General features: G+C 36.0%; 1 protein-coding gene across 2 annotated transcripts; it reads right to left on the bottom strand.

The window, feature by feature from the left end:
- Window positions 1–9,670: 9,670 nt before the first annotated feature.
- Window positions 9,671–14,821, bottom strand: LOC126586299 (LOB domain-containing protein 4-like). 2 transcript variants are annotated; one of them, XM_050251109.1, is made up of 2 exons: window positions 14,453–14,821; window positions 9,671–10,315 (listed from the first exon to the last, which is right to left on the bottom strand). In XM_050251109.1, the coding sequence occupies exons 1-2, from the start codon at window positions 14,645–14,647 to the stop codon at window positions 9,962–9,964; spliced, it is 549 nt and encodes a 182-aa protein (XP_050107066.1). In that variant the 5' UTR covers window positions 14,648–14,821; the 3' UTR covers window positions 9,671–9,961. The 2 variants fall into 2 exon arrangements, with proteins under 2 accessions (XP_050107066.1, XP_050107067.1); XM_050251110.1 differs by having other exon boundaries at window positions 14,471–14,821.
- Window positions 14,822–25,062: the final 10,241 nt, after the last annotated feature.

The following is a 25,062-nucleotide window of genomic DNA, read 5'->3' as shown; positions in this document are numbered from 1 at the left end:
ATAATTATTTCATTACTTCGGATATCCTTACCTTTTCAGGGGCTTTACATTATCTTTCTAGGACAGTCATATCTTATTAGATGAATTGTTTGAGAATTTGGATCATAACCTCATCTAGAACGTTATAGAGCTTGTATTTTTAATCTCCACTTCTGGAGACTTGAGTCATTGGAACTAGGGGTGGGTTCGGTTTCAATCGGTTCAAGTTTTTGCCAAGACCAAAACCAAACCGAAATTTTGGTTCGGTTCATTTTTTTAATTTGGTTCAGTTTAATTTCAATTCGGTTTTTTTTTTTGCTCTGCTTCGGTTCGGTTTGGTTTTTTTAAAAACCTATTTTCTTTTTTTTTTAATTTAAAAATTGGTCTATACTCTACAACTTTACTTACAGTTTTTCCATTTCAAAGAAAGTAAGGGAAAAAAAAAGAAAGAAAGAGAAAGAAGATGCAAGAAGAAACAAAGAGAGGGAAGATGTAGGGAGGGTCAGGTGGGGAGAAAAAAAGAAGAAGAAAGCAGAGGGTCGGATGGGGAGAAAAAAATGGAAGAAAGAAGAGGGTTAGGTGGGGAGAAGAAAAAAGACTTGGATTATGGGCCAATGGTTGGCCTAAAATAAAAGCTTAAAACTTGGGTCTAAACTTAAATTGCGCTTGGAATATAAACACTCAAATATTACATAAATAAATAAATAAACTTAATTATATTTAATTCGGTTCAGTTTGGTTTGGTTTTTCAATCACCGAAATCAAAACTGAACCAATAACTTTCGGTTCGATTTGGGTTTTTTCGATTTCGGTTCCGGTTTTTTTTTTTTCTTTTCAGTTTTCGGTTTTCGGTTTTTCCAAGCCACCCCTAATTGGAACCTACACAGCGATCATGCTTCAAGTATAAAATATATTAAAATTGTTGTGTTCATGGATTATCCCTTTTGGAACTTGAATCCATGCGGCAATTGTTATGCTTCAGTCATGCAACAGTTCAGTAATGCCAAGTCTGTGGATAGTCTGACTGAGACTTCAATTCGTGCGACATCTCTGTAACTTGTAATCAATTAGTAATTTTCATTACTCTTTTGTACATCATGTGAATGATATAAACTGGTAGAGTTTGCTGGGGCTATGAGTAGGATTCCCATCATTGAACTTTGGTCTTCCATTCACTTAGTCAGCCACCAATTTTCTCCTTTTGGACTTCTATGGACTCATCGTTGATCATTTTTCTTTAGTCTCTTGCCCAGTAGAGGTGGTGCGCAATCTTTGCCCTTGGATGGTCCATCACTTCTTGGTGACTCATCCATGCTTGGCAGCTTCAGTGTAAAGAGCCAACAGCGTACCAATTATTCTGCGATGTTGGTGACTTGAGACTCGGCTCCAACAACAGTTAAAGATGACTACTCGAGAACAATACAAGGTAATTAATCAGGGAAAAGTTCTAGGCAGTTGGTTCCTAACTGAAAGTTTGATTTCAGGTTTCGACTAATTGCTTTCTTTATCCTTGTCTTGTACGCAAGAGTAAGGGCAAAGGAAAAGATAGGAAAAGAGCATGATATGAGATACTCTTGCTCTCAACCTTGATGATATGATATGTTTTTGCTCTTGAAGAAAAACAGTATAAGACTTTGATGCTAATGTAAAACTTCTCGACCAAAAATATTTTCTTGCTGAGAAATTGAGTTTGGCTTTTTGATGGACTAGGTTGAAGAGGTATTCTTAGAGAGAATGAAGACTGAATATGTTGAGAGGTTTTGTTGCAGATGTATTCTCAGCAAGGAAGATGAGTTAGGTGTTTTGGAGGTGTGCCTTACCATGGAGGACTAAGGTCGACATATATAGGGATTTCCCAATAGTAGGTACTGGTGAGGATGTGACCTTGTCACCCATGCTTGTCAGCTAGTGGTGTAGTTGGAATAGTGAACTTTACACATTTTAACTTTGCTAGAGTTGTCCTTGATATCCAGAAAGCTGAGATTGCGTCTGACAAAAGTTGACGAACTTTATTCAGGAAAATCCGGCTTTTGAAATTCGGAGAGCGGTGTCTCTTCAATTTTTGAACAAGTGGTCGTGTTGCCTCTTCTTTTATAAATGTATCAATTGTATCCAACATGCACACTTTGAAAATTACCTTTCTTTGAAAATTATCTCTATTGTATTTATGAGATTTCACTCTATCCAACCCTTTTCTTTCATCATTTCTGAAAATGGTGTGCCTATCCAACCTTTGTTTAGATTTGAGTTTCGGAGGAGATGCACACGTCCCACTTCAAGATAATATATGGCGCCCATCTTTCTGTCTTCTAATGGCCTTCTTAAGGTTAGAGATTCTGTGATAAGGGATGACATAACGGCTACAGCAGTAGCTAGGAACATTCTCACTCCCAAAGACAAAAGAATACTTTCAAAGAGGTCTGATGAATTGGTTGTTCAAGACTCTTTAGCTTTCAGTGTTCAGTGTGCGGGTTATGTATCCAACATGGGCTAACGCTTACTTGCTCGAACTCGCTAAGTTGAAACATTAATGGATAAGGTGGCAAGTCTTAGACAAGATATTAGAGGGCTCAAGCATGAGAATAAAGAGTTGCACAAACTTGCAAATATTTACTCGACGAGCATGAAAAGAAAGCTCGACCAACTGCAGGAATTCGAAAGTGGAATTCAAAATGATCACCAAAGATTCGTGGCTAGACTCCGAAGGCAACTGATGCCTTCCCTTTCTGGTGTTTTGCCAAGTACTGGTGTGTCACATGATCAATCTCCAATGCCTCCCCTTTCTGGGGTACTGTCAAGTACTGAGGCTTCACATGAGTAACATTTGTGAAGCCTCCCCCCCCCCCCCATTTGTTTGTTTTTGTAGTTGTAACTCATGTGCATACACATGTGTGTGTGTATATATATATGTAGGAAAATTCTTTCTTTTCTGGTTTTATACATGCTTGAAACTTCTGGTTCAGTTTGTTAGATATAGGAAATTATAGAAACTTTTGGTTCCATTAATATGAATCAATGACCCTTTAAGCAAATATGTTTTCTAATATCAAATGCTTTCACATAAATTCTCTGACATTATGAATTCATGAAAGTATCTCGTGTAAGATGTCGATGGTCACAAAATAAAGTTTTGCTAAGTTCATTATTTCCTTTTTCCCAAAATGAAGAAATTTAGGTATGACATGAATTGCGATAATTAACTCATACCACATATAACACATGTCTACACAATGTTAGAGCTTCAAGTTCTTAACATTATTCATATTTTGAACTTTAGGTCAAAACATTATTCATATGAACTCAAAATTTATTCTCAATATCGACATCATTTTAGGTTCATATTTTTGGAACTCATGCCCATACTTAATATATACTTGGATTAAGGAACTCATGGTTCTCATTTACATGAATCAAGGGACTTCTAGCCGTCACTTTAATTTAATTGAGGAACTGTTGTTCTCCCTATTGATTCAAAAACTTCAGGTTTTCATTTGATCAAGGAACTTTGGGTTTGATCTATTTTATATAATGATGATCAAGGAACTTCAGGTCTGATCTTTTTTAGTGGTGGAACTTTAGGTCCAATCATTTTATATGATGAGGATCAAGAAACTTTAGGTTCTAATATGATCAAGGAACTTTAGGTCATTTTATATACTCATCATAAAATGTAGTACACTAAATAAATCAAAACAATTGGCAGTAATTCCAGCCATGGTAAATAAATTGCTTTTAAGTAAATAAAACTTTCCCTAAAAAAAAAAAGTAAATAAAACTGGTGATAAGGGTCTTGATTCAGCACCATTCACATAAATATCAAAGCTTAAAGTAAAGGGTAATAATTCCACCCATTGTAAATAAATAGAACTTGTGATGGCTTTAAACCAGCACCATTCACATAAATATGCCAAAACAGAAAAGGCAATGCTTAAATCTCCATCTTTTTTTTTTTTTTTTTTTTACTTTGTTTTCCACTTTCTTTTGTTTCATCCTTTTTGTTTTATTTTCATTTCACAGTTCTAAGTCCTTTTAGTTACCCAAGAAGTAATAATAACAATAAGTCCCAATTGGTGTTCCTTCTCCGGTGAGTTTCGAAAAAAATTGAAATGGTTCCCATAAGTTTTGGAGTCAAGAGTAGTTCCTGCAACTTATGAGAAGATCAAACCGTTAGATTTGGCTCAAAGTTTAGTATGATATGGATAGGAGGATACCGAACAACTTTCATGAAGAAACAATTTCAATTTGAGCTACTAAAAAAAGAGTTTTGGTACTTATAAGATGGCTGTCCAGTTTTTTGCGGAATTGAAAATTGGCTTGGTGTTTCAGACATCTGTGACAATCGCACCGTTGGAATATTATGAAAATTTGATATGTTATAGGTACTGGCACACCGTTGGAATATTATGAAAATTTGATATGTTATAGGTACTGGGTGGACGAACAACTTTCAAGAAGAAAGTATCTCAATCCGAGTTCAACAAGTTGGAGTTCAGAGGCTGTTTACATGGCTGTAAGATTTTCTACCAATAATAATAATAGTTATATAACCAAACGTATATTTACTTTAAGAAAATTAGCCATACAGAGATATGAAGATGAAATGATAAGATTTTCTTATCTGTGAGATTCCAACCGACAAAGGTGAGAGATAGGTAATGCTTCATCAAATTTATGGCGCTGTGTTTTCTACTGACACGAGAGCTTCTTGTGCTGATACCGTGTTGTAAAGTCGATGATATGTATACATTGGAATAAAGTAATTAAGAGACAATATTTACGAGGTTCGGCAAGTATGCGTACGTCTTCGGACAACAGTAATACTTTATTTCATTATCTGAACTAATAGGAGTACAAAATAACTTTCACTATTTCCTCTTGTCTCTCTAGCCTGGCTCACTGGTAATTTCTTCCGCATCTCCCTTCTTTCCTCTTCTCTTCCTTTTCCTTCATAACTCCTCCTTCTTTCCTCTATATGTTTTCCTCTCGCTTTCTTCTTCTCCTCACTTCTTCCTTCCTCCGTATGCTCTCATCTTATAGGCAAAAGATTACTATAGCAACACTATTCACTTTACAAACTTTCCTCAAATGAATAGTGAAATACTATGCATGAATAGTAACTCATCCGTTTTTCTTCATATGAATAACGATCCATCTGATTTTTCTTTGGATGAATAGTAATGAACTATTCATGTGGGCAATCTGCATATTATATTACAACATTTCATTCATTCATTATTTCTTTCCTTCCATAACATGGAAAATGATCCTCCGGGATCCCTTTCCTAGGGATCATAGGGATTTCGTGATCTCACATGTTCATCGTATATCGTGCGGTCAATTTTCGTTAGGTACTATTCATATTTAATTTTAAATTTTAAATTTTGAAATGATTTCTAACCGCATGATATACAATGAACATATGAGATCACATGATCAATAGGATCCCTAGGAAAAGATCCAGCGAGGATCCTTTCCCCCATAACACCACCCTTCTTCATCCCTCCTTTCTCCCATGTATTTTTTTTTTCATATCTCAAAACAAAAGTGAAAACTAAAAATGAAATAGTTTTCGAACGATCCTAACGTTTGGATTCTTGAACCGTTATGTAAGCAAGTAGTCAATTTATTTATTTCTTCTCCTTTGTTTTTTTATACAAAAATGTATTAGTATACTGAGGAGGTGGAGAAAAAATTGGTATCGAAGTCGCCATTTAGAAAATTCAAACCTAAGATCTCTTACTTATTACTATTGAAAAAAAAAAAATACTACCGCACCACAATATTGTGGGTTTTAATTTTATGTTATTAATTAAAATTTTGATAATTGGTGTTGACTCTCACCTTGCTCCTTTGCCTCTTAAAAGTTATTTTGAATCTTGTAGAAATATTTTGTACTCTTTGGTCTCTCTCTCTCCCAATTTTAAGTGATAATAAATGAGTCGACATATGCATGTTAACATGTTATACAAAATTTGTTCCTCTCTCTCTAGTTTAGATATGAGTTGTCTCGAATGATAAATTGCTTGGCCCTGGCATCTGAAAGACGTCCAAGTCAATAAAGGAGGAAAGCAAGGCTAACTCCTTTGGAAATTTGTTGTATAGATTCAAGTTTTAGGTAGTTTTTTCTTACAAGTCAACATGAACATGAAAAGGCAATAGGATAAAAAATTGAGTCTTTTGAGCTACTTTGTTCACACTTGTCTCAAAAAGGAATGGAGATAAGTAAAAAAAGGAAAATGGGGCGTCACAAGTAGGCATTCTTACAATCGTAAGAAGCCACTAGCTAGCTACTCTCTCAAAGTCACGCAAACGTTATCATGTTGATTAGGTGACCCCATTCAATATCATACAACTTTCCTTGGGGTTTGAACGCAGTGACAAATTCATGATTTCTCGAAGTATTCACATTAGTAGTTCAAATTTTTACGGGAAATGAATCAATTCTGGGTTAATTGAATTTGCTGATAACAACAATCATGTATATCGACCATACATTCAAAATATGTACTAATACCAATGGTTGACATTGACCATATATTGACGCATATTCATATTTAAAATTATGCAGTGAACCACAACATAGGAAAACTTTATATTTTATGGTGGAAAGCTCGTGCATTGAATAACAAATATATTTGATGGAGCAGGTATAGTTTTGATTAATCCTCAAACTAATGACTAATGCGCTACAGATGTGCCTTGCTCCAAAACAAGTACCATATATACATGAAAACTGATCAAAATCCTCCGCCCTTTCAAGGGGAGGGAAGGCTAAAGAGTAATATTAGTGGGTTCAAGCCAATAAACTATTGCAGTGGGGTTCCTGAATCAAGTCCAGACTTAGCTCAAACTCAATACTGTCTAGAAAGATATGTCGGTGATCATGGCCAACATAGCCACCATGGGTGACCCACAAGACTAGCAAGAGGCCAATTGCAGCAGCTGCAATATCACGTCCAATGGGATTGCAGGAACAATATAGTAGTTGACCAGTTTTGGTCTGTAATCAAAATACACAGAATCTGAACTTGGGGACCGCAAGTTCATGCAGAATTTATGGAGTCAAATGATGATAGAAATACAGCATATATATTTCACTGTGCTTAGCCGATGTGGATTCTTGTAAGGATATGATTGTGATGTCCCAATTTATATCAATGTAACAACAAAAGTCGAGCACTAGACAGAAAAAGAAAAGTTGCACCTTGATATATTGAAAAATAAAGCCAACAAATGCTCATTATATTTAGTTCTTAAATAGTGAAGTCTATCAAAGATGTCTTATCTTAAGTGCATAATTTCCATTATTCTGTCCCCTCAACATCCCCCCAACTTGCCTAACTATGAGTGCACACCCTCTTGGACTCTTAGAAGGTGTTGGTCTAGAAGGAGGTATTAAATGGAATTGATCAATATTGACGAAATATGCGAAATGTAAATCAGTATAGTTTCTAGGTCATATTCTCCAATTGTGTGACATGAAATAAAATAGTAGATGACATTAACCAATAAGGAGATGTCAAGTCTAAAAATAAAATAAATATATACGGTTTAGGTGGTTTCTAAAGGTCAAACCAAAACCAAACCAAAGTGTAGTTTGGTTCGGTTGTACTTTGATAATATTTCTAATAATAATTTCCGATGCAAAATCACTAAGATTGGTTTGATTTGGTTGGTTTAAACGTTTCATATGGGTGTTCTTGTCCAACTCTGTACTTAATATGATATTGTAAAAATTAAGTTCTCAATGCAAATTTTCGCCGTCTCTAGCTTTGAAGAAAATGCACTTGCAAAACAATCAACACCTTTGATCAAGGACCTAAGCCTCACACGCCCACTAGGTGGGGAGGGGGGGGGGAGGTTAGGCCAATGGATCTCTGATGTCTAAGTTAGTTTCTCTAAGAAGAGTAAGTGTTTAGGGCTTTTTTAGGATTGTACCCTACACATGGCGGCATCCTATTGGCTAAGGTTTTATGGAGAAATATTCTTACGATATTAAATAGGAAATAATATTTTGAGATAATAGAATAATTATCCCTAATTGATTTAAATAGGAATTACTTACTTGAATGGAGTCAATCTTCAATTGCGAATGTATTAAAGATAGGATTTGGGTAATTAATCATTATCTTTAATGCTTTGACTTTTCCTTGTCAATGGCAAGTGAGTTGTGGACAGTCGTATTCAGTTGCAGGGACCTTCATGGGTATGAGTTGCGCATGAGAGTATTTGAGAAACTTGCCCATTTAATGAGGGCAATCTTGGGCAAAAGTTCACGTATCACCTCCAGAATATTTGAGGATTATTTTAAGCTCCACACAAGTATCTTAAACTGGCCGGGTGTGGTTTGTCTCTTTGGGTAGAGAAACACCCTCACATTTACAACCTCACATAATGTGTAACATGATGCCATATTGCTTGAACAAATCCGTTATTTTGAGTACAAGACATTTGTAAATGCAATCTAGCTAAGGTGTTTTTATCCCTTTTTCTTTCATGAACATAATTAGATGCATGACAATTGAATACAATGATGTTGGAATACCCTATCTAAAATTTAACGTTTGTGTTTATTCTCTGTTTTGGACCGATCCACTTGACTGATTAATTGGAAGCTTGCTTGTCCATTATAATACAAACAGTTGAGGGGATCCTTCAGAAATCCTAACGAAGAAGAGATCAACTGTTAAAACTAGCTGCTAAATGGACTTGGACATGGATTGATGAGTACAATTGGGCCAGAACAAGCCTGATCTTGTCGCTTAGTAATCCTCCGAACCTGATAATTTTCATACTCAAATGTGATGCAATAATGAACTTTTTCTAAGAGAGATGCTCTCATAAAACGGTGGTCCGATATCACAAACATCTATTGAATAGTTGGGATAATTTTTGAACATGAGATAAATATTTAATGAATCAATGACACCACTAGAACTACGCATTGGTTTCAAAAACAGTGAATCTCTCCTTTGATTTCTATAGTGTGGAGATTTTTGCTTCCATGTCTATATTAATTTGATACTGTTTTCTCATGTGGAGATTAAGTTGTGATGTTCCTTTCATAATTTAGTTGAAACATTATTTAAGCAGTGGGACATCTGTAGTGGCCAATGATACAAGGAGATTTAGTCATTTCATACTTAGTTAATTAATTTGTATGAGGTGGGGATACAAATTAAGATTCCTGCAATAGCTAGAAACCAACACTATGACACCAAACTCACATCAGAACATACAGTTTTATGTTTCCTTACTAATATTAAACAAGGGTCCAAGCTAGGTCATCATATTCATTGCTAGCACTAATGAGTTGTAGGTATACAGAGGATGTGAAACTACCCCGTATGCTACAAGGGCTTAATTAAGATGGTTACTAGTTAAGCATGCATGGCATATATCTGCAGTCATAAATTAATTACTAACCAGAAAATTTTAACACCTAGAATGAAATAAAATAAAATATATGATAGTGTTGAAAAAGGCAGTCAACAAGTCTCATAATAAAATCCAATTCTAAGATAACACCGTCACTTGAAGTTATACTAATTCACGTATTATATATGATATAGGTGTTGATAACATATTTATATATTAAGTTATGTTCATGATAAATGATAGACATTTAATAACACAAGTGAACTGTAATGCAACGTGACATCTTATATTTAACACAAAGTAAACTGTAATATTCATCACATCAAGAGTTTCACCATATATATATTAACAATACTATAAGTAGAACTCATACTTACAAAGTTTAGACATATTTACAATATGGTTAACTAATTAATCATCATCATATCCCTGGTCAAGGAGAGAGAGATGCACTATGTAAGAAAGTAAAAGAGAAAAAAGAGGTATTATAACTAAAGAAGGAGCTGGCAGACAAAAGCAAGCCCAGGACGCTAATTGAATATTATAGCAAAACAGATTAATTAATCAAAGTGGCATAGGGGCATGCAAATAAAGGTAGGTAGAGCTAGCATGACCACAAAGACTCTCCCATATTGGCCTGATCTACCATGTCCATGGAAAAAAAGGACTTGGTGGTAGCCGTTTGATGGTTACGATGATGATGAGAATTATCAGGTGCCATCTTTTGGTCTGGTGAGCAAGCAGTCGTTGAAGCAGTAGTAGTGGTAGTGGGGAATTGGCCCATTCTCATGTGCACCACCTCAGCTTGTGCAATGGCCAATTGGGTTTGGAGGGCGTCGATTTGTTGTTGTAAAGATGATATTGCTCCAACACAACCGTACACTGGATCCCGGACTCTTGCATTTGCTTCATACACCATGGAACTCACTGCATCACTGCGTTGGTGCTCTGGTAATTCCTAAGTATACCCATCAATGATGTCAATGAAACTTCATGTAATCTTAGTAAAGTAGATGTGATAGAATAAAACCCTAGCTAGATTCCTTGCCCCACATGTATTGTAATTAAATGTAAATTCAGCTTTCCTATTCTCTAAGGAATCCTAATTCTTTGAAGTCCAACACCTGAGATGTACATATAAGAAGTTTATCCTGGGAATGAAATCTACAAATTCAATTCAATTCTACATGGTATCATTTTCTTTTCTAAATGTCTAGGTCTCTTTCCTCCCCTTTGCCGCGCCCTACCCCTTACAAACCTTTATTTTTCTTTGTTGTGCCGCAAGCGCCCCCTAGCCACTTCTATGAAGTAATAATATTTGTGTAGACAAGCGCTTGAGAAAATGAAAAAGAAAAGAAGAAAGATCTTCTTGGGTGAGCTATTTTCACACTCTAAGGTTTGTATGATTTTGACACAATGGATGGTTTTGTTCGACAATATCCCTGATTGACATCAAATATTGCGATAAAGCGAGACATTATTTGGAAAAGGAATAAGAAATAAGTTAAGCGACGCCAAACATATAGCTGAAAAAAAGAAACTACACATACACGCACACACACACATAATAAACATGTATTCTAATTATATAAATAATACATCACATCTAGGACAATACTTGTGTTTCTCCATGGAAAAATGTACGTATTTCATTATTTGCGAATAACGTATCTTCCCCGTATCAACTTCATAATTAGAACCATTCATTTTCTTAATCTTCATTTGAAAATCATCCATTGAAAAAATTATTTGAATCGGAGAACATTTAGGATCCAAATGTATTAAATAAATGAACAGTTTATCATGAATACGTTACTTGATACTTATACTGTCGATTTGTTCTATACATTTGAATGACTAAACGATCTCTAATTCGAATGATTTTTGTAGGAATGATTTTCAAATGAAAATTAAGAAATTGATGAATGATTTTGATTATAAAATTTTACCGATAAATATACTTCATTCGCAATGAGTGAGATACATGCATTCCCACAAGCAAACAGAAGTATTACCATCCATCTAGTACTGAAAACATCTACCTCTATCTATAAACTAGTTTTCAAATTACCAAAAGTGTAATTATTTATAATATGTGCATGTTAAAATAAAAAAAAAAAATCACTATATAGCTCTTTTCTAGGTTTTATTTAAATCAATCTATCAATGGAATCAGCACATTAAATTCATTTGTATATGTATGTACATGCTACATACACATATTATGACATACGTATATATTACCAATTCCTCTTGGTCCTTCATGAGGCCACAAGAACACTTGACCATGGGCATTCAAAGAAGCCGCGAGTATAAGATGTCATCGTGACATTATGATTGTGTAATATTTATGTTTTGAATTTTATCGAAACATTACAATATCTAATAGCTTTTACTTGTGTGGGATCAAATTCAACATTATTTTTGGACTTATGTAATCGGTTTTGTCTTTTATCATGTAGCCAAATAAAGAAAAGAATAAAAAAAAGAAGACAAACAGAATACTTACACAGACAACAGATTTATCCGTTATAGTCATGTGTCTGCTCTCTGCAGCTTGATCAAGAAGTAATCAAAATTCTAATTACAATTAAAATATTTCCTTTTAATTTCTTTCATGTACAAAAGATTCATGAATTTGAGAAACAGTTGCTTATTACTACTTTTCGAAAGAAGAATGATCAATTTTCTTATCAACGACCGGCGGTTTTCAACTATATTTAACCACCATAACCGAGTAAAGGTGGAAGAAAGAAATGGAATAACATATACTTTTCGCTTTTTTGAATATTTTCTTCCTAAAATAGTAACAAAGTATCAAATTCTTTGATAAAGATTCAAAATAAAGTAATAGCATGAATAGCAACTCATTCTACCAAGATAATAGATTTTTCCTTGGATGGAACCAATATATATACAAACAGGTTTATCTGTAGCAATGGTTCATAAATGTTAGCGAACTCATATTAGTTTCTTTGGTCATCCAATTTAAAAATGTGTTGACTATTGGCTCTTTTCACTAATGCCGTTTTTGTTTTTTGTTAAGTCTAGGGGTATATTAGGAAATTCAATTTAACTTCAAAAAACCATAGAAGAAGTTGAAAAACAAATGATAATTTATAAATTAATATCTAAAACTTAAAAACAAAATGAAATTTGAACTATAAAAAATAAAAAAATGAAAATGGTTGGACTTTGCAACTTAAAATATTAGGCAATGCAATTTCAAAGTTGGTAGGAGATTGAAATGTGGATTGGACTTAAACAACCAACCAATCGCATATTGACCTATGAAAAAAAATGCGTATGTATTCAATTTTCTTACACAAAAAAAAAAAAAAAACAGTGGTTTTTTTAGGTAGGTTTTTTTTTCCTTCTCATTTTTCCTTTTCAAATTCATTTTGGTTATCTAAGATAAAGTTCCTAATACACTCCTAAATTTAACGGAAAAGGAAATAGTCTTTTTATATTTGGAGTGAAAGAAGAAAATTGTTTCATAAGACCTGGAAAGGAATCCCTTCCATCAAATCCTTCCCATAAACTAATCCGAGCCCTTGAAATTTGATCAAACGGCTACAAATAGGAGCCCATTTAAAAGTTATAATAACTTTAACCGTTTAATTAAATTTCAAAGGTTCGAAGATGATTTAGTGAAAGGGATTCGTCCATAAGACCTTACTTTCCAAGTGGGGTACCAATTAGCCATCTTATCAAATACTTTCTAGAGATAATTTAATTCTTTAGAATGACTACTTTTCCTTTTTGTTTCTTGCATTACATGCTTTTACCTTGCCACTTGCTAGCTCTTTCATCTAATCCTTCTTATTAAACAATCCAAACTTTTGAAATTTGATCAAACGGCTAAAAATACGGACTCACTTTAAAAGTTATAATAACTTTAGCTGTTGAATTAAATTTTAAGTATCTGAATTGTTTGATGATGAAGATTAGGTAGAAGGGATCCAGAGATGATCCCTTTCCCTTGCTATAGCTACCTATAAAGTATGGGGTTCATCATTATAAGACATCAATAAGAGATAGGATAAAAGTGCTTTACATGCGGGTCCGGTATATATGCGTGCCATCTCCTTCAGCTGAGATCTTACAAATATTAGTTAATCTATGGCCAACAACTCAAACATTGGTTTTACCTCCTAAAACTGATAAACTAATAATATTAGTATATTTTATGCTTTTTGGGTCTATTACTACAATTTAACCCTCAACTCACCCTACATGCTAGCTACAATAGTTCTGATGACAAAACAAGAAATTAACCAAGAAAAGACATGTTGCAATGTCCTTCTCAAGTCACTTTTTAATTTATTTTAGAGTTGACGGCCTAGATGAGAACTGATTATTTTGAGTGAGGAATTTTTAAGTCTCAAGAGATTAAGGTTAAGTTATTAAGGAATGGATCAAAAAATAGTTGATAGAAGGGATAAGAAATGCCCTTCATAAGAAAGGCATGTGAGATGAATTTTGTAAATGACTATCGGGTAGGAATTTACAAATCTCTTTTATATGTCTTTGTAATGCTCATGAAGGGCATTCGAATCTCCCTTATCTAACATTTTATGATTAGTTCCTTAATAGCTTTGACCTCAATTCCTTGAGATTTGGAAATCCTTCACCCCAAACATAGTTAAAGGTGTTCCTCAAAGCATTCTCAAAATAGTTTCATAAAAATATCTGATTGAGGTAAGTACTGCCTTAGTTTATGTGAGAAGTTTATTACCTATCCAAAGCGGTAATTCCATCTACTATATTCTTTGAAAAGAACTTCAATATACAAAATAAGATAAATCGTATATTACCAGACAATTCAATATATTATGTTGTGTCTTTTTAGTTACATAAAAAAATGGTTTGACCCATTAACCTTCATAACCCTAATAAATTTCTCTCTCCTCCACTGAAACCTCAGACATTACATTGTTTTTCTCTGGACTAGACCTTTGGTAGAACAAATTTTTATTTGAATCTACGATTTAGGTTGAGTTTTTCCCAATATGTCATGAATCTGGCAAGACACAGAAGCCATAAAGAATAATGCTACGTATATATTGCACAAACTATTCACGTACGTACGTACAGATAGAGAGAGTTGAACCTGTAGCATCTTGTTGACATTGCTAGCACCAAAAACCTTGTGGACACTGGCAAACTTCTGGGGCTCGTCAGCTGGAAAATAAGGAGCAAAAACACAGTCCTGAGCGCATCTCCTTCGCAGAAGTTTGCACGCGGCGCATGGAGACATAGCACCTTGTCTTCTACCAGTCTCCTTCATTTTTCCAGCTTGGGGGCCGCGGGAGGGGGGCGAACCCTAACAGTTCAATTACAATTATAGGGACCAATTGGAAAAAAATAACGAAAAGAATCAAGATATACTGTTGACTGAACAAAAATAAAATGTAGGTAGATTAATTGGCCAAATATTGACTGGTGTGAGAGAGGGAGGGAGAGGGGGCTTGAGGTGAAGTCGTGCAGGAGGTTATATAGAGAGAAATAGATGGCAGAAAATCTTGGGAGGGTCCCAGAAAAGAAGAGCCCCTAGATTTTGTTGGACAAAACATCGTTTTAGATAATATCTTTAGCCCCACCGCAATAATATAATTTTCTAATTTTCATTTTCTTTTTCCAACATCGTCTATATGAAGCTTTTATTAGACTATAAATGTCACATCCCGGTCCGGTCCCCTACCACATCCCGAATTCAACTCTGCCGTAGCACGAGACCATGCCCTCACGGTTTTGTTTCTGGGAACTCATGAGCAACTTCCTAGTGGGTCACCCATCTTGAGAATGCTCTCACGCCAACTCGCTTAACTTCGGAGTTCTGATGGAACCCGAAGCCAGTGAGCTCCCAAAAGGTCTCGTGCTAGGTAGAGATGAGAATATACATATAAGGCTTACATGATCTACTCCCCTGGGCGATGTGGGATGTCACAACCCACCCCCTTAGGGGCTCGACGTCCTCATCGGCACACATTCGACCAGAGATTGGCTCTGATACCAAATTGTCACATCTCGGGCCGGGCTCCCACCACAACCCGAGCTCGACTCCGCCGTAGCACGATATTTTCCTCTTTGGGCCCCAACCACGCTCTCAAGGTTTTGTTTCTGGGAACTCACGAGCAACTTCCCAATGTGTCACCCATCCTGGGAATGCTCTCGCTCGAACTCGCTTAACTTCAGAGTTCTGATGGAACCTGAAGCCAGTGAGCTTCCAAAATGCCTCGTGCTAGGTAGAGATGAGAATATATATATATATAAGGCTTACATGATCCACTCATTTGGACGATGTGGGATGTCATAATAAATTTCCACATATTTGTCATGTTTGAGTTTCATTCTGGATTCTAACAGATTTCGTCTGTGTTTTATAACCGACTAAATAAAAAGTAAAATATTAGCGGAGATTATCGTTGTAGATTATATTGTGTAAATTATATGACGTACGATTGATGGTTGGACTTCTTTTTTAGTGATAATTTAAAGAAGTCCGCCTGTCATCAATTGCTGGTACATCATCTCATTTATTAATTATATCTTGATGTTTTAATTAATTATTTTTTTTCTTCTCAATTTTAATGTATTAATTATATTTCATTTTCATTTTCATTTCATTTATCATAATAGATTTTGTTTTAAACATTTAGATAAACTAATTTGTGTTATACAGTATATTTCGATATACTTTGTCATTTTCATTTAAGTACATTAATTCATTTAATATATTTAGTATATTCATTTCGGTACATACATTTATGTACATTAATTTAATATAAATACATTTCAATGCATACATTTTGGTACTAACATTTAGGTACATCAACTCAAAGGTAATTTAGTCAAAAGTCAATAAAAACTTTACTATTAAGCCATATATCAAATTATATATTTTTATTAATTAGGCATAGGTCAATGATGAATGCCAGATAGGCTTTAAGTCATTATAAATAATTAGAATTTGACTCTTCTATCATTCTCTCTCTTTGAATGTCATATGGGCTTAAGTTGTTAGAAATACGGATTTAGATCCTCTCTGGATCAATTTTGTGGGAATCCTCCATCAGGCCGATATCTCATCCATTGACACAAATCCAATAGCCAAAATCTCTTATCTTTCCCCTTTTCCCCTCAACTCTTCTCTTTCTCCCTCACTTCAAAGCTTTCAACCTTGAACCACCAACTCCCCAAATTCCAAATTAAATTCAACCTCACCTCAAAATCAGCCCCAACAACGCCACAACCCACGCAACCTATAACCCCCAATTGCAAGTTCCTCACCTTACCCTCTCTAAAATCAGCCTCAGCACTGCCACATCTTTCAATTACAAGTCCATGACCTTAAAATCTCATGCGATGTTAATGAACAACAAACACAGGGGTCGTGCAAACCAATGCTTTTGGTTGTAGAGATCTTTTCCATAACTATGGAAGAATTATAAAGAGGAATCTCAAAGATGAAAAAGAAGAAAGATATGACAAATAAAAAGCTAGAACAATAAGGGATAGCAAAATATAAATTAGACTTAAAGCACAGATGATCTGCAATTGAATTTGGGGTTTATTAATAGCGGTGAGGTGTGGCGGTGCGAGGGAGAAAGAGGAGTTGAGGGGGGAAAGGCTTTGGCCGTTGGATTTCTATCCCTAAGGAACTGATCTTAAGAGGATCTGAATTCTATAAATATTTAGAACATGTATATTCTATCACTATCTTTCGTTTACATGGAAGAGTCTGCTCAACTCAAAAGAAAAAAAAAGAACCAAGAAACGACACTGCATTGCAGTGCCCGAATCCAAATGTAAAAAATAGAACCAGGAAACAAACACTGCATTATAATGTTTAAGTCAAAATGTAAAAAATAGAGCTAGGAAACGAACACTGTATTACAGTGTTTGAATCTAAATGTAAAAAATAGGAGTCGTGCGAGGTATGAAGTGTAGGTCACGTGTGAGTGATGGAAAAAATAGAACTAGGAAAAGAACATTGTAGCGCAACGTCTGAATCCAAAAGTAAAAAACTGAATCAGAAAACGTACACTACTTTGTAGTGTCTATATCCAAATGTACAAAGGAACATGCAAGAAACGTGTGAGTGATGGAAAAAACGAAATCGATAAATGGAGACTGCAATGCAGTGTTTGATCCGTATTGACTTATTTTAAAATATGAAATTATGAGAAAGGGAGTGTTAGTTGAAGTGAGCTCCAGTTGTAGTGGCAAATTTTGTAATTTTTGTTTATTTTAAACGCTTTTAAGTATCACAATTCATTATTGAGCTATTTATAATTAACATAAAGATTGTTGATCTATTGTTAATATTTTTACATAAAATCACCCTTAATTCAATAATACACATTTCGGTACTAACATTTAAATACATTAATTCAATATAACACATTTCGGTACTAACATTTAGGTACATTAATTGAGTATTTCAAATTTGAAGAATGTTAAATAAAATTAATAAATTAAATGAACTTTTTTTGGGTAAAAAAATAAATTAAAATATGTACATTGATAAATTAAAATATTTAATGGGAGACATTGAATAAAATACACTGTAAATAACTTGAGTTAAGGACTCATCAAGGAACTATAGTCAATATGTAATCTAACACTAAATTTTTATTAAAATTTAATCTTTTTCAAAAATTAAAGTTAAAAAAACCTCAATAAATAAAAATGAGGTGGTGGACGTGGAAGAACCAAAGGATGTGGTAGGGAAGACTACGATAATGTTGGGATGATATTTATCACATTCGTGTCCTAGATACCAATAGTTGAGAATTGTGGTGTTTATTTTCTCTCCTTGAAAGTGCAACAAGGTGGCACATACGGTGGCTCATGCATATATTTTTAGAGAACAAGAATTGTATCAGTAGGATAATTTTGAGCTATTTTGGCTGTTCAACCTCCTAGATGTTAATGTTAATGTTTCTATTCGAATTTGATTAGTAGTAAAAATAATTTATGCTTAACAAGAAGAAGGGGAAAATGTTAGCCACTCACACATAGTAAGAGCACTTAAAATGTTGAAGATTTAATAAAGATAGAAAATGTTGTAAATGTTGCAGCCCTATTAGATTAGGAATGTGATTGTGTAAATCCTAACATATCTAGGATATTCTTATGGGATTCTACCATATCTCTTAGACTAGATATTATCATATTGGAGTTGTAATCCTATTAGGGTAAGGAATTAAGATTCCCTACTACTATAAATAAAGACACAATGAGAGGAATAGAACACACGTGTCAATTAAACATCTCTCTCTTCTCTATATGTGCTGCACCCCCTCTCTCTATGGCATCCATAATTGTTCAGTAAATTATGCCTACAATATGTTATCAGCACGCTCTTGCCCGAAGCTAAGGAACTGAAGGATCGTGGAGGAAGCTTTCTTCTACAACATCTAAGGCTTTCAATTATTTGTTGCCAATCAGGTTCTTTTAAAATAAATTCAGATATTTGAAAGGACCTTGAAGCATGAAAACATTCCCCATGATGCATGAACCCCCTATATTTATATTTTCCTTTCAATTATATATATTGCATATGTGTTCATATATTTTATCAATGTATATATTTGTTCATGCAATAAGCAATTATGTTATGTGGAATTTGTGAGTCAAAGTATCGAAATTAATTTAGAAGCAATTAGGGTTTCTAACCCTAGAATTAAAAAAAATCTGGGATTTTTTGCAGTTAAGCTGTGGCTCCATGCCGCATTGCCGAGCTGCGCCAAAGCTAGGACGACGTCGTTTCGACGCCATGTACTTCTCGCATCAACCCCATGCCATTGTACTGCAACCAGGCTTCGACATGGATTGGTTTATGCACAAGCCCAAAGCCTTGGCCACTCTAGCAAGCCTTTGTTGGGTTGTCCTTGTCTCGGCCTATTAAGCCAGCAAGCTTTGCTTGCTGGGCTTTGCCTGCGTGCGACCTGGCCCGTCTACAACAAGCTTTGCTTGTTAGGCTCGCAATTTGTCTCGGCCTAAGATCACCAAAGCTAGCCTATGTGGCTGGGCTTGCCTAGAACCAGCCCACAATGAAGCCAACCCTCGCTGGGCTTCGCGTGCATCCATCCCAGGCCATCTCCATGCTGGGCCATGTACCTGTGCCTTTTGTGGCCCACAAATTAGCAGCTTTGCTGCTGGGCTTGTCCCATACACACAGCCCATGGCTTACATCCATGATTGGGCTGTTCTACAGCCAACTCGTGGCCCATTAAACCCCTTTTGGGGCCTTGCCCTGTACACGGCACCCAAGCCCCACCGAGATTGGGCTATAATTTTAACCCGAATGTTATTATTATTTTTGCTTTTATGATCAAACCTAAATGGTTATGATCTATTGAATTAATTAAAATGACTAGCTATCCATTAATCTGATAATTAATCCAAAATTATTGACCTAAAGTTCACTTTTTGGCAATTAACGATTCAATAAATTATTTTGTTTCTTTGAACCATTGATTATCTTTCGTAGTCCCGATGCACTCACACTTGGGTTCCTGAAGTAATCCACAAATTCACTACACTTTATTGTATATTGTCTTCTGTGCTATTGCAAGTACCCCTCTTTTTATGAACTAAATGTTCATAAACTAAATTGAACCTGTAGTTTCAAATTTAGTGCCTTTGAACCCGAAGTTTTCATAAAGCAAATACACCCATGAAAACTCGACCTTTTTTTTTCATGAAAACCATGTCTTAGAACTCGAATGTTCTAACTTTGATGCTTATGGATATTTATTTCCTATAACACTATTCATAATCTTGTTCCCTCTATTTAGTGGGTTGTTGAATCGTCACAAGTTCAATTTTCCTGATTTGGACGTTTATAATATAAACCACTTTATGTGAGGTACAAGATGTGAATCTCCACTTGACTATCAAGAAGCTAAGAAACCATTGAAGCCAACAATGACATAGAAGAGCTGAATAAGCCTCCATCATGCTCTTCATTTGAAAACTTATGCCTACAACATTACAAACGGAAGTACCTCCCAAACTAGGATTCCATGGCTCTTTGGCTCTCTCATACGGACCGTCTGATCATGCGAGACATTGCCTGAAGCATACCATGATTACATCCATGAATAAGTACGATTATGAAGTTTATAAATCCGATTGAATTTTGACAGGTACTTTTCTCGTCCTTCCAAGTTTCTAACTCGTTTCTGAAACAGCAATGTAGAGAGCGGAAGTTTACCAAATTCTTGGATCTGATTACTACCATAAATATGAGAAAAAGGTATAGACCTAGCTTTGGCTAGAGTCTACCAAACAGTATGAACCCAGCTCGACTAGAGTCTACCGAATGGCTTGACCCAGTTCGGTCAAGGCCTACCGAATGGTGATTCTCAGTTTCAGCTGAGGCCTACCAAATGGTATTGCTCTGCTTCGGCAGAGGCCTGCCGAACAGACCCCTCTAACTTCAGTTGAAGCCTACTGAACCTAAGTTCGGGTCTGTCTCTTTCACAATCCAATTTTGAGTTTGATTTTTACAACATATGGTATAATCAGGGCTTGTCAAGGTGTGGCATCACGCTTGAAGTGTGATCCTTGGCACTAAGACCTAAAAACTTCAAGAATAAGGGATATTGTTCCCGAACTTCAACCATGCAGCATCTACTTCCACCTCAATGAAATTGATCATTGGTTATGCACTTGTTTGTGCCTCTAACAATGTCGTTAGGAAGTACCATTCTAGTAGATAATATATGAGACTAATTTTGTTGCACCAAACACCGTTGGAAAAGCAGAATTTTGACATAAATGGCCATGTTGGTCGAATCCACCTTAGTAACCTTGGTTTACTTTGTGAACATTTTTCTATGTTCTTGGATTCACGTTTGGTGTTGTTTTAGTTAATTGAATCATGTTTCTTGTATGCATGTGACTGAATTCAATTAAATACGTGATTAGGTACAAATGTGGTTAAGTTAGTAGTCTGGATGAATGTGATACTATGCACATTAACTTTATACCTAAAATCACATCTCTAGCAATGACTTCAGGTCTATCCAACTTGATTAAGAGCATTGGCATGCTCCTCGTTGTATGAATGGTAGTGCATTGCCATTTAAGAGACCTTATATTCTCCCCGTTTCGGAAGAACGTCATTAAGTCTTAAGGATATTCGAGAGAACAATGATCATGAATGAAACCACTGAAGAAAATAGAGTGGAATATCTTTGCACCACCTCCAAAAATGAGCCTGAAGCTTTGATTTAGGGTCAATAGGTTGTCTTTTAGCTGAGAACATGCCACATGTGGCTGGCCTAAAAACCTGGTGATTGAGCAATTTACTTGCTTTGGCATGACCATTTGGGACACTTAGGTTGAACAATGATGCTACGATGCATCTCCTTACTCGAAGTAAGGATCTTGTGCTTACAAGCACAATTTGCCAAGCCTGCTCGTTGGGGAATTTTATTTTCGACATCATCCCTCGCAAAGATACAAAATTACTTTTTTTTTTTCACAGTGGAATCAAGGGAATATATGTGGACTAATCCAACCAAAATGCGGACCATATAAATAATTATGGTTTTGGTTGATGAATTGACAAACTGGTCATATGTTCGTCCACACACATTGCTGCTAAACCTCATGGCCGATGTTCATTCACACACATCTCAATCCTTGTACCGCACAAGTGTGATAAGAATGTGCGATGAATTCTAGCTTTCAAAATGTTGCTCCAGACGCATTCCTTTGATCTAGCTAAAGTGACGAGATCATATATCAGTTGCAAACATGCCTGCAAGGATAGGCGTACTTAACAGACATCGAGTCAACATCCCTGAAGAATGTGCTACCCCTGTTGAACTGTCCGGTACACCGGCGGATAGCTAATCAATCTGTCTTGGCCTAAAACACAACAGATCACTCGGTTCATAGGATTCACTTCCCTAGAAGAGGAAGGTCACAACACAACAATGAATCCAAACTAATTGCTGTCTCTAATCATTTCCATCTCATGAGATTAATCTGGATTACTCCCGAGACTCGAAGTTCTTGGTCTAGTATACTAGTTTAGATGAGATAATGGAATTGGAATGAGATTATCATCAATGATTTTTTTCACTTGTATGGTAGCTACCGACATAAATGAAAAGTGATGATATCGAATCGTGTTCTGTTGATTGGTGACAACGTAGAACTTATTGGACAATTGAAATCACAATCTAGGTTTAAATTCCTTACCAAAGTGTGTTTTGGACCTATCGTTCCTACACTACCCACGACAACCTTGTTGTGTTACAAGAGGGAAAGGAAGTGTAATGAGATGAATGAAATAATGCGATATGATGCACGCCTTATAGCGCAAGGTTTCTCTTAAACACCCTGTGATTGATAACAACATTATGAAATGTGGTTAGTGTTTCTCCATGGGGATATAGATACGGAGATTTACATGTAAGTTCTCAAAGAATTACATGGACTGGTTCAAATAGTTTCAAACCACGGAACACCCTCTCAACTCGTTTGAGGTGTTCACTTATGGATTGAAACAATCCGGCGGATGTGGTATACCCGTCTAAGTGATTATTTGATCAGTCATGGATATGAATAAATACCCTTGCGTGTTAAACTATAAAGTCTTATTTTGAATTGCTAGATTTGCAGTTTATGATAAATGACATGAATCTCACTAAGACTCTAAAAGAGCTTGAGAAAACTGCCTTGCACCTGAAGATAGAATTTGAGATGAATGATCTTGGGAAAACTCGTTTATGCCTTGACCTGAAGTTCAAGTGTTGTTTTGACGACACTTTGGTTTACCAGTCAAACTACACCTCGAAGGTGTTACCTTTGAGTATACATATGATATTCTAAACGTTATATGCAAATGAGACCCTTGAAGATGTTATTAAACCCGAAGTTCCATATATGAGTTCAACTTTGCACTTTGTTGTACTTAACTCATTGTATTAAGTAGGACATCTCCTTCGTTGTTGATCTATTGGTAAAGATGCAGCATTGTGCCTACACGCAACCATTGAATTGGTATTAAAGACATTTTTTTGCCACGTGTCAATGTAGTCCCACGTAGACATTGAAAAAAATTAAAATCCCAGAAATCCCACACTTCGTTGTTACCCTTCTTGTTGCGGAGTCCATGGAATTTGTTGGAACCACCACGCCCATTTAATATCTGAATCTACGGACTTGTCTGCTCACCACTTTGAAGAAGCTGTAACTTGACAGCCTAAATTCCATCTAATTTCTTTTCTACCTAAACCACCCAACCAATCTCGAACCACCACGACCCGCACATGTTACTGCTTGACTCGTTGCAAACCCATGCATGCTTGACCACCCCCTGCAACCTGTTAGAACCAAAATGTTAGGAATGTCGGTACTACAAGATAGAGAATGCCCAAAGTAAAGTAGAAAATGGACACTAAGAATTTATGTGGTTCGGCAATTTATGCCTACATCCACGAGACAAGGATCAATCTTCACTATATGAAAAGGATGAGTACAAGAAAAGTAGTCTTACCAAGCCAAATACAAGGCTAGATGGATACAAGAAAGTATAACACACTTTCTATCACTCTAAACTTCACTCACAATGTGTAGTGGAACACTCTCACTCTCACTTTTGGAGTGGAACTCTAGCTTTGGACTTAATCCTTTTCTACTCCTTTCTTTCTTGATTGGTTACATCACTACAACATCACACCCATATTTATAAGTGAGGACTTGGCACTCTACTAGTTTCTAATTCCTTCTACAAACTAAAACTAGTGTCTAGTATATTCTACAAACCTCTAGATTAATTCTAGACTAGCCACAAAATTGTAGCTACTAGATCTTTCCATTTGCAACCAAGGAAGCTAGTACTTTCTAGCTTCTTCCACGAACTTAATAACTTGCTAGAATTGTCTAGCATGCTCCAACCACCTCACCTGCTTACTAGAATAATCTAGAACATTCATCATGGGCTGGACCATATGCCAACACAAAAAGCTGCACCTCCATCGCACGTACTATCACTCAGATCCAGGTCGTGTATGAAGGGATCAGAGGAAGGAGATGGGTTGGGTTAGGAGGTGATGGTAAGGGAATGATGGATGCGAGTTGGGAGAAGGAGTGAGGAGTCGTTGTCATCGGTCGCTCTCGTTGATTTCGTCACCATCGTCGAAGCCCAACCCCTATTTTCTAGGTCTCAACACTGTTGCCCAATAGCCTTGCCATCCCACCGAGAACAAAAAATGACCTAATCGCCTTGCCCAATTGCCCTGAACTGTGTGGCACTTGACGACGTTGGGGTTATCGATGTCGCGGAAGATTTCGATCTCATGGAAAATTTGGAGAAGCACGGCTCAGGCTCAGAGAAGTTGATGAGCTGCTGGCCGCCCTGTGGGTTTAGCTAGGGTCAGGCAGAGGGAAAGGGAGTGATACAACAAGGGAAGACGATGGGAGGGGTCAGATTGAACCTTAACCCTCTAGGAGGAAGACGACGAGATTTATTTTTTGTAATTTTTTAATTTTTAATTATCCACGTGGGGCGACATTGGCACGTGGATGCACATCCATCGTCCATGTGTGCGCCATGTCAAGTTTTAATAGAGTTCTAAACGGCCAACCTAACGGAACTATGAATTTGGGAGAGAAACGTAACTTTAGGTATGACATTGGGATGAAAAAGACTTGATGTATGAAAGTTAAAAAAAA

The sequence above is a fragment of the Malus sylvestris genome, chromosome 10 (assembly GCF_916048215.2).
Source record: "Malus sylvestris chromosome 10, drMalSylv7.2, whole genome shotgun sequence".
In the NCBI taxonomy this organism is placed as follows: domain Eukaryota; kingdom Viridiplantae; phylum Streptophyta; class Magnoliopsida; order Rosales; family Rosaceae; genus Malus; species Malus sylvestris.
Note: the sequence above shows the minus strand (reverse complement) of the source record. Positions and strands in the feature narration are given on the sequence as shown.

What these genes read in the sequence shown, in the direction of transcription:
- LOC126586299 (XM_050251109.1), bottom strand. Translation starts at nt 14,647, where the DNA reads ATGAAGGAGACTGGTAGAAGACAAGGTGCTATGTCTCCATGCGCCGCG. An exon ending in AGGTTCAACTCTCTCTATCT is followed by an intron (nt 10,316 to 14,452) that starts GTACGTACGTAC and finishes GGGTATACTTAG; the next exon opens with GAATTACCAGAGCACCAACG.